At 45.1% G+C, this 10,000-nt stretch overlaps 1 protein-coding gene across 1 annotated transcript in view; it reads right to left on the bottom strand.

Moving 5' to 3' along the window:
- prdm6 (PR domain containing 6) overlaps positions 1-10,000 on the bottom strand; it is a 79,781-nt gene that overhangs the window by 16,528 nt on the left and 53,253 nt on the right. The window contains exon 7 of the mRNA XM_079270019.1: positions 2,744-3,143. Within this exon, the coding sequence (XP_079126145.1) occupies positions 2,744-3,143 (400 nt within the window). The remainder of the gene's footprint in view (positions 1-2,743; positions 3,144-10,000) is intronic.

The raw sequence follows: 10,000 nt of genomic DNA, 5'->3' as shown, positions 1-10,000 counted from the left end.
ACACAGACAGGACATATTGGTTTCATGTCTAAAAGACTGAAACCTGTCTCTTCTTGGATGAGACAGAGGTGACGAATGAAAGTAAACAACATGAAGGGTGTTAATATGGTAAGGCTTCAATGGTCAACCACATAAAGGAGCCCGAAAACCTCCGAAAGGAAATCTAGAAACACATGGACCACAAAAGACAACTACAAGGCCCCTAGAACCTCTTCAATGACCAGTATAAAAGCCTGAAAGGGCCCGTGGAACCCCCTCCATTACTGTCAGTAATCCACAAAGACCACTAGAACCACCTAAAGAACGCATATAAGTAACTCAATGACTGCTAGAACCACCTACAGGACTCCAAGAACCCCTCAAAGACCACTAGAACCACCTAAAGAATGCATAGAAGTTACTCAATGACTGCTAGAACCACCTACAGGACTCCAAGAACCCCTCAAAGACCAGTAGAACCACCTAAAGAACGCATAGAAGTTACTCAATGACTGCTAGAACCACCTACAGGACTCCAAGAACCCCTCAAAGACCAGTAGAACCACCTAAAGAACGCATAGAAGTTACTCAATGACTGCTAGAACCACCTACAGGACTCCAAGAACCCCTCAAAGACCAGTAGAACCACCTAAAGAATGCATAGAAGTTACTCAATGACTGCTAGAACCACCTACAGGACTCCAAGAACCCCTCAAAGACCACTAGAACCACCGAAAGAACGCATAGAAGTTACTCAATGACTGCTAGAACCACCTACAGGACTCCAAGAACCCCTCAAAGACCACTAGAACCACCGAAAGAACGCATAGAAGTTACTCAATGACTGCTAGAACCACCTACAGGACTCCAAGAACCCCTCAAAGACCACTAGAACCACCTAAAGAACGCATAGAAGTTACTCAATGACTGCTAGAACCACCTACATGGTTGAAGCCCCAGAAAAGACCCTGGCTACAGGAGGTGAGGTTGACTTCGGGGGCAGAGTGACGCTGCGATGGGCATACTGGTCCAACACCAGTCCGCATGAGTGTGAGGTACAGAGGGGCCTTGGAGCTCCAGCACTCGGGCCAGTTTGGCTTGTTCAGCTGAATTCTATCTGCTCCTCTGTCCCATAAAACCTTCCTATTGACAGGCAGCTCCACATCGACCCTCCCTCACCCCCCCCCTCCACATCCAGCCCACATTTTTCTTCCCTATGAGTATTAGTTTATTGAATAAGTGGCATCTGTTTTCCTGGCCCCGTCACCGTAAGGCGAGGTATTTCTCACTGACGCACAGCGTTGATTTATCTGCCGCTCCGACACTCTCCCCCGCAAAAAATAAAGCGAAGCAAAAAATTTCCAATACATCCTCCGTCCCCCCCGATACACAAACACACACACACACACACACACACATCACGGCTCCTCTTCCTCCCTCCGCGCTGTTCATTATTAAGTTGGCAGATGTTATACACACTCAGACACTTTCACACTCTCTTCACTCTTATCCACAAACTCCCACTTTCTGTCACACACAAATGGTGCGATGATGAGACATCCAAAGTAATAACTTATCAAACTAAATGTCTGGTGTGTCTGCTGCTTCTGGAAAACTGCAACGACAGGGTTTGGAACTTGAATGCTGCGTCATGTTCACCACGTTATAGCAAATACAAGAGTTCCTGTGGCTGCAGGACAGACGTGCAATCACTGATGTTGTTTAATGCTCATTTTAGTTTCATTACCAAAAGGAAACGGATGGTACAACTTCATTTAGTTTTCCTTTAAGCCATCAGAAGTTGTAGAAAACAATCTTGTAACTAGCCAGAGATGTGATGTTGAATGCACTATATCTCAGTAAATACACTCAGAGGTGGAGCGGCTCATCTTCTAATCTGAAAATCGGTGGTTCAATCCCCGGCTCCTCCGGTCTGCATATCGAAGGGTCTTTGGGCAAAACACTGAACCCCAAATGATGGATGTTCCATTGCTGTGTGAATGGGTGTGAATGCCATCAGTGTGTGAATGTATGTGAATGAGTGAATGATGAAAAGTAGCACGAAAGCGCTTTAAGTGGTCGGAAGACTAGAAAGGCGCTTCACTGCTCAGTGTGCACCATCCACCAGTTATCTATGGCCGTGCATCCTATCCGGGGTCGGGGGGGCTGCAGCCGATCAGCTGACATTGGGCTAAAAGTGAAACTCACAAACACACTGGTATTTAAATTCAACAGATAACATGAGCTGCATGTCTTTGGACTGTGGGAGGAAGAACCCGGAGAACCCGGAGAAAACATGCAAACTCCAAAGAAAGGGGCCTAACTGAGACACAGTTCCTTCACTGTTAAAACTCTGGTAGTTTGTAGAAGCAGGAATCGTTCTCAAGCACTGGAGAGCATCTTCTCACACAGTCCATCTAATCTATCGACCAGTAGAACCCTTACAACGGCTTCTCCAAACTGAAATGTCAGCAGCATGATGGAAAAACATCTTTTGAGACAATTTTTCAAACATTCGAGTATCAGTAAGAACTCTGTAACAGATCGTGTTATTACACGTAGTGGGCTTATGCAGCATTGACATTCATAAAGACAAAAACATAACCTATGACTCTTTTGTTCATGAAGATGTTTGAACTCAGGAGTTTGTCCTTCTCTGATTCGATGATGTGCAGGTTGTGAAGCCCTCTGAGGCAAATCTGTGATTCTTGGCTATACAAAATATACTGAATTGAAAATGGACTCTTGAGAGACGCCGTCTCACCTGTCTGGATTCTGCGGACAGACGTGCATCTGCAGCAGGATCCTCTGGGTGAAGGTCTTGAAGCACTGGCCACACTTCCACAGGTGCCAGTCGCTGAAGTCACTGCTGAGCTGGCTGGTGGAGGTCGGGCTCGCCAGGACTCGCTGGTTCTTCAGCCCCAACTGGCCGTAACTGAGGTCCGACTGAACCCCGATCCCGACCTTGTCCAAGAGGGAGAAATTCCTGGGGCAGGGGGAGTGGGGGAAGACCATGGAGCGCATGAGAGCGGTGGAGGGGGTGGAAGAGGAGGAGGAGGTGGAGGTGGAGGAGGAGGTGGAGGAGGAGGGCTTGCCGTTCTTGCTGAAGGATTGAAGGGACTCCTGCCGGGTCATCGCTTCCACCACTGTGGTTGGGACATTTACTGGAGACCAAAAGAAAGAAGACAGAAATGATTTGGTTACACAGGTGTTTGGTGAGTTTTGAGAAAGAGTTTCAGAATAAAAGTCCCCTGAAGTAAGGAAAAACAAAACCACAGTGTTTTCTTACACTGTTTACAACTAAACTGTGGATTAGGCAACAGTTGGTGACTCTTAAAACACAATATAACATGTTTCCCTTCATGAGAGTGTAGGGTCTCTACTTTAAAGCCAGAATGAGGAGTTTAGATATCTAGAAGGAACTCAGGAGAATCAGCGATCCTTCGTGCTGAAAGGAGTCCGTTGAGGTGGTTCAGCAGTTACTCAGGACCCCTGCCTGTCGAGGTATTCTGGTCACATCCAGCTGGGGGGGGGATCCATTGCATTGTGGCAGATCCACAACATACCGGAGGGATCACATATCTGACCCGGCTCGGGAGAGTCTCAGGATGCAGGAGGAGCTGGAGGACGTGGTCGTGGAGAAAGGCCAGCTAAGCTAACTACACCCACAACTTGTATCTGTCACCGGGTCCAAGGCTCATCTGTGTGCTGCGCTTCATGAAGAAAAGCAGTTCACATTTTGTGCTGTTGTGATGGAAACAGAGAGGCAGCCACGTCGGCCTAACTGAGGCCAGATCCGCCCGGCTGGCCCCGGGCTGACTGCAGCTCCTGGTTCCAGTGAATGGAATTATGGGGTCTAGTTCGGCTGTTTGGAGCCTGTTCATTAGTACGGTTACAGTGACACGCTGCTCCTCCCTCTGACCACAGACATGTTGCTCAAACTATGGCTGAGGGTCCCAAACGGGGCCTCCTGACGGTTGCTGGTGGGGTTATCACATGATGAGTGAGTCTTCAGTTGCTACGTTTATAGTTACAACTTCTAGTACTACTACTAATACCACCTCTACTGTTAACGGTGCTGCGACTCCTAATATCATTACTACCTCTGCAGCACTTAACAATAGTAATAATAACACCGGTACTAGTCCCATTAATACTTATAATCCTACATCTAGCACAAATATTTGATCTATAAATATAACTCAACTCGTACTACGTCACTGCTGCTGCTGGAACAACTGGTGTTATAACTAATATTACCACTGGTACTGCCAACGCTGCTGCTCCTGATTGTACCAGTGTTAAGAACATTAAAGTGCGCTCTTACTTTATGTTTTCACACCTACAAGTCCACTTCCTGAATCAAACCAAATGCGAGGATGTTAAATTATTTCAGTTTTCCCAAATGATCGGGTTTCTGTCCTCAAAGGGAAAACTCAAACAGTCCAGAAGTTGTAAACAAAAGCCATGAGGTGGGAATCTCATTTCTGCTCTGATCAATATTACATTTATCAAAATAATTGGTGGCTTACAAACAAGTAGGGCACTAGTTCAGCAGTCACCATAACAGGACAAGCGAACCTTTTTTTGACCAATGAAATGACAGGTAAATGGTACGCTTCCTGTGATTGTTTGAAATGGTGTTCACACCAAGATGAACCGCTCCAGAGTGACTTGACGTCGTCGAGGCGGACCAGGGAGCGGCTGTTTGATCCGCACCAGAGTCCGAGTCCGGAGTTCACACCAAACCGAACAAACTGCACCAAGACGGTGAACGCACCAGGGTTCGGTTCAACCGGAGTCAACACGGATCGGCTGAACGTGCCCCGGACCGAACTCATTGTGAATCGTATTTCAGGTGTTGTTTTTGTCATTGTTCTTTAGTCCTTTGTCTAACATCGTCTTCAGTTTTTGTGCTTCATATGCTCATAACTTTATTTGTTTCATAAGGAACTTTGTGTCTGTTTTGATAAGTGCTTTCTAACCAAAACAAACTGAACTTGGAAGCAAGATAAACGTAAGAGGCAGACAAGAGATGGATAGATTTGGGATACAAAAGTGTTGCTGGTCAAGTAAAATGACATTAACAGCAAAAAGATATTCTATTAAAGTGTGTAAATTAGATTTTGGGGTGAACCAGCTGATGCTAGCTGTCCTCACTTGACCCAGAGTTCAGCTGTGTTCTTCTTCTGTGGTACGACCAGCTGACTCCACAACCCTTCATTATGGTCACAATGACATTGCGAGGGCTTGTCTTACTTTAACTGTGGATGGTTTCACTTGTTTTCATCCTGCATAACTGGCTGCTCTGGAAAATGAATTACAATAATGACAAACTGTATTTGTTCATATTTTGGCAGAAAGTAGAATCGTCTGACTTCGTCTTCGTGACAGCGGACGCATGAGTCAAGTCTCATCTTTAACCAACAGTGAATGTTGGCCATGATCTCTCACAGAGTGGCTTTATTCCCAAGATCAACCAGACATTAGTACGGAATATGAACTATTTTATGAGATAAAACTGATTAATACAGACACCAAATGTTTTGTTTCCTTTTTAAATAGTTTTGGCCTCAAAAGAAGAAGGACATTTGGTGGATGTTCCCATAGTGTTACATGACGGAGGGAACACTGTTGAACTTGGACGTTGAATCTGTTTGAGAGTCCAGGAAAGCGTCAGTGCCCCTCGATCATTACTGGACTCTGAATGTTGGGTTCGTCTGCTTCTCTTTGGGCCTCTGCAGTCTCATCAGTGGTTCGATTGAAGAGGTTCAACCTGAGACTAGTTCAGCTGATGTTCCAGCAGTAACTCCAGACCAACCTTCTGTTCCTGTTCCTGAGTCTAAACTTCCTGTTTCTTTCACCAAAGACTTCATCTGTGTCTCAGAGGATCTTTGTCTCTTTAAGTTGAACCATTGAACAGAGTTGAGTTCTCCATCTACTGAACTAAAGATCATCTGTGAGTCGAGACACCTTCTACTAAATAAAAGACACAGAGAGGCGTCCCCTCAGATGTCTGACTGACACGATCAAGCTTTGTGTCAGGAGATCACTTCTAACTTTTCAATTGTATTTCTTCATGTTTTTAGGTCGGAAGACTCGTGGGGGTCAGCATGGAAAACCATCTCGTCTTTGGGATCATTTCCCTTCAATGGATCGGTATCGTTAGGATTTTATGGATACTAGAACTCTTATCAATCACGAACGTATGACATCACTAACGTATGACATCACTAACGTATGACATCACTAACGTTACGTGAGGGCTGCTTATTGGTCACATGTTCTGATGAACTGCTGCTGTTTCCTCTCTTACATGTGAGGGTTCCACGTCTGACGACAGAACTTCCTAAAGTACCGATAGCAGAACCGATAACTCTGGACCTCATCAATACTCTGGACTCATTCTCTACTCCAGTAATCCAAGAGGACCATGTGGTCTTTCCTCTCGCTGGCGTCATCATCTCCCATCCTTCATCGGCTCACCTCTGTCATCGGCCCAGCGGGCTCCATTGATCCTCTAATAACCTTATGAGGAGATAATTACACCATTTGTAAGTTGCCCGGCGGCGTTATCGACGGCGGCGTTACGCGCCGCTCGCCCAACGCTTAATTCATTCTGCAACAAACATCGCATATACAAAAGTGAAAGTCAATACGGTTTGGGCTGCGCATGAAATGCATCATCGAAATGGGAGAATTACGCAGACGATGTTGGCAACATTGCAGAGTCGGTGTTTTCTTTTTTTATGAAAGGGGTGTGGCCTCTTCCAGAGGGGTGTGACGTGAATACAAACTGACCTCAGAGCAGACGGGAGAGTTATGAAAGCAACTGTTCAAGCCTAAAGGAGGCGAGAGCTTCTGTCTCTGCAGTAATCTTCCTGCTCATCCATCAGTCACAGCCTCATGTTAAGCTCCTCCTCTGCACTATGACCCCTCCTCCCATCACATTGTGTTTACATCTCTTTGCTTTTCCTGTAGTTTGACAGAATGTGTATTATAATCATCAACACGAAGGATATAGTCCAACAGATCCACAGCAAAAGAAAACTAAATGGATCCACAGATCATTTTGGGAATGTGGAGTCGGAAAATATGAACTCTGATCGGATCTAAAGTCTAAAATCTAAAGTCTGGGCTCAAATCAAATGACCTTAATTCATTATTGGGAGGAACAGACCACAGTGACTCCGGTATGACGCATACAGGACTTAGAGATAAGTGTCCTTATTAATGTGCTGACAAAATGAAAAGGTTCACTGAACATTGTTTTAGTCAGGGCTGGATGTATTCCATATTATTCTATTGTCAATATATCTCATAAAGAGAGTAAAACCAACAACGTGCTGATTCGTCTCTTAACTACTTTGTGTTTTCGTCTCTCAGCTCATCGCTTCTGCTGAAGACTGGAAGTGTTTTGGCAATAATCTGGCAAAACAACACATATCATGATGAATGGGTTAAGATTCGACATTGTAATTCAGTGGATATATTGTTTAAAGAATACGCATTCAATCTGAGTAAATAAAGGTTTGGAGCAGAAGAAGAGTCTCTGTAACAGCCGCTCACTGTCTCTATTGTTTCTATTGAACAAAGAGAAGCTGCGTGCGTTTGTTGGGGACTACTTTCAGCGGTGGATGAACACACGTTGGGTGCTCTGGTGAGTATTAGTTTGTCAGAGTAAAGTACAGCGTGTTCACGTGATGGAGGAACACCATGAGGCTCGTCGATGTGTTTTAAATGGAGCTCTAAGGCTCGTTAGTGGATACACTCCTTCACATTATATATTATTCATATTATTATATCGACGTCGATAAACTGTAACCGACTAAACGGGAGAAAGTTTGTGCCGCTAAGTGTCTCTGTCTTCCTCTCTTTACTGGTATGAAGTGCAGTTCACATCACGCTGTGTTGGTAATCAATAAGCAGAAGTGACCAGCGATGATAAAGTCTGATGGAATCAATAGAGGCAATTATAATAACGGGAATAACAATATGTCTACAAAGAGCAGTTTACTGCAGAGGTGGAGAAAATGCTAAATATGTTCCTCACTTTCTTCTGCCCTTCCCTCACACATGTTGTTCCTCTCGTCTTCCTCTTGCACTGAGCTCTTCATCCCTCTCTTTTCTATTTTGTTGTACCGTAGTCTTCCTCTCCTCTTCCTCTCCTCACACTATCTCTCCTTCTATCTTCCTCCTCTTCCATCCTCTCCTCCACTTTCTCTGAAATAAAAAGAGGAGGATCGAGGAAAGGTGGACGAGGAGGGAGACGAAGAGGAAGAGATTCCTCCTCTTCGTCGGCGCACATGTTGTTGTTGTTAGGCGGGAGCCGCGCTGCCGAGCGTCAAGCCGGCGGGCTGTGATTGGATGGAACGTGCACGAGTAAACAACCACAGGGTGTGTTTGTCTTTGATGTGTGTGTGTGTGTGTGTGTGTGTGTGTGTGTGTGTGTGTGTGTGTGTGTGTGTGTGTGTGTGTGTGTTTTAATCTACTTCAATGAATGAACTCGAACTGTCACGTTCTGAAAACCTGAAGTTAGAACTCAGACAGAATATCTGTGGCTCATGTTCACGTTCTTGACTCCATCATTGGTCTTCAGTCTGAATGAAGTGAAGCATGAACTCTGGCTGCTGATCGTCGTTCTGTTCCCGACCAATGTTTTGTTGAATTAATATCTTCACTTTGTATAATTATTCATAATTAAGACTTTGGGTTTCAGTTTTTAAAAGACGATCAATGAATAGAGTTTAAACATGAAGTCAGTCTTCACCTGATTTTTCTGTCATAATTCAGTTTTTAAATTTTGACTCTAATCTGCAATTAATGAGCGTAAACCAGAGTTTCGGTACTGGCTATGACCGTGTCATGAATACTATGACGTGGTCGTGAGAGTGTTGTCATCGCTGGTACTAGAGCTACTCTGGTGACTCCAACAGCATTTTAATTGGTGCATTTAAGGGAACATTTGATTATATCGGAAGTGTTCCTGTTTGTAGTCTAAATTGCTCAAATTAAAAAAAATCCATAAAAGAAAATGGAAACTATCGTTTGACGACAATGATTTCTCTCTTTAACAGCTACTGTTTTGAAATGATCTGCATTGAAAGATGAAACCATCCGGTCGTAGAGTCTGCTCTCAACTCTCAAGTAGATAATCGGGCCGTGAACACGAGGACGTGTTGGTCCGAACGTACTGTTGGCTTTGTGAGCCGGGTCGCTGCTGGTTCCTCCAGGATCAGCTGCTGGAGGAGGCTTCAGACCTGTGACCATGAGGTTGTTGGTTCACATCTTTGGGCTTAAATCACAAAAAGTCAGTTTGGTAAGATACGGAACCCAGAGTGACGCTGTGGAGCTGCATTCATCCAGAAGATCAACCTCCTTTAATTCTACCTCCTTCAACCGAAACAATGTGAAAGTGTCACTGCGCTCCACGCTTGATAACAATACATTCTGAAAATATGAAGCTGTTGTATGAAAGTAGAACTTGTGTGATTGCCAGGTGTGCCAATCGTATTTGTCATATTTGTATTTTTAGACAGATTTTTTGTGTGTTGATGAATTGTCTACTTCTGTTCTATACACGGATAAAGTACTTTAAATTGAATTTGTTTTAGTTTTTTATCTCTCACTGAATCAACGACGCTTTCTGCTTTTTCTGTCCAATAATTATTTCTTCATCTTGACTTGTCAACAAAAGAGTTTTAAGATGTGTTATTTGTCAGATGAAGACTTTAATGGCAAACATCTGGCAAACATCTGCTTCACTGACACCATCCAGTCCCCACAGACACGGAGACACGGAGACACGTGGCTCCGTGTCTCCGCGTCTCCGCGGCTCCGCGTCTCCGCGGCTCCGCGTCTCCGTGGCTCCGTGGCCCCGTGGCCCGTGGCCCCGTGGCTCCGTGTCTCAGTGGCTCCGTGTCTCCGTGGCTCCGTGTCTCCGTGTCTCCGTGGCCCCGTGGCTCCGTGACCCGTGTCTCCGTGGCCCCGTGTCTCCGTGGCTCCGTGTCTCCGTGGCTCC

Source organism: Melanostigma gelatinosum (assembly GCF_949748355.1).
Source record: "Melanostigma gelatinosum genome assembly, chromosome: 6".
NCBI classification, from domain to species: Eukaryota; Metazoa; Chordata; class Actinopteri; order Perciformes; family Zoarcidae; genus Melanostigma; species Melanostigma gelatinosum.
This window is presented reverse-complemented; position numbering and strand designations above follow the sequence as displayed.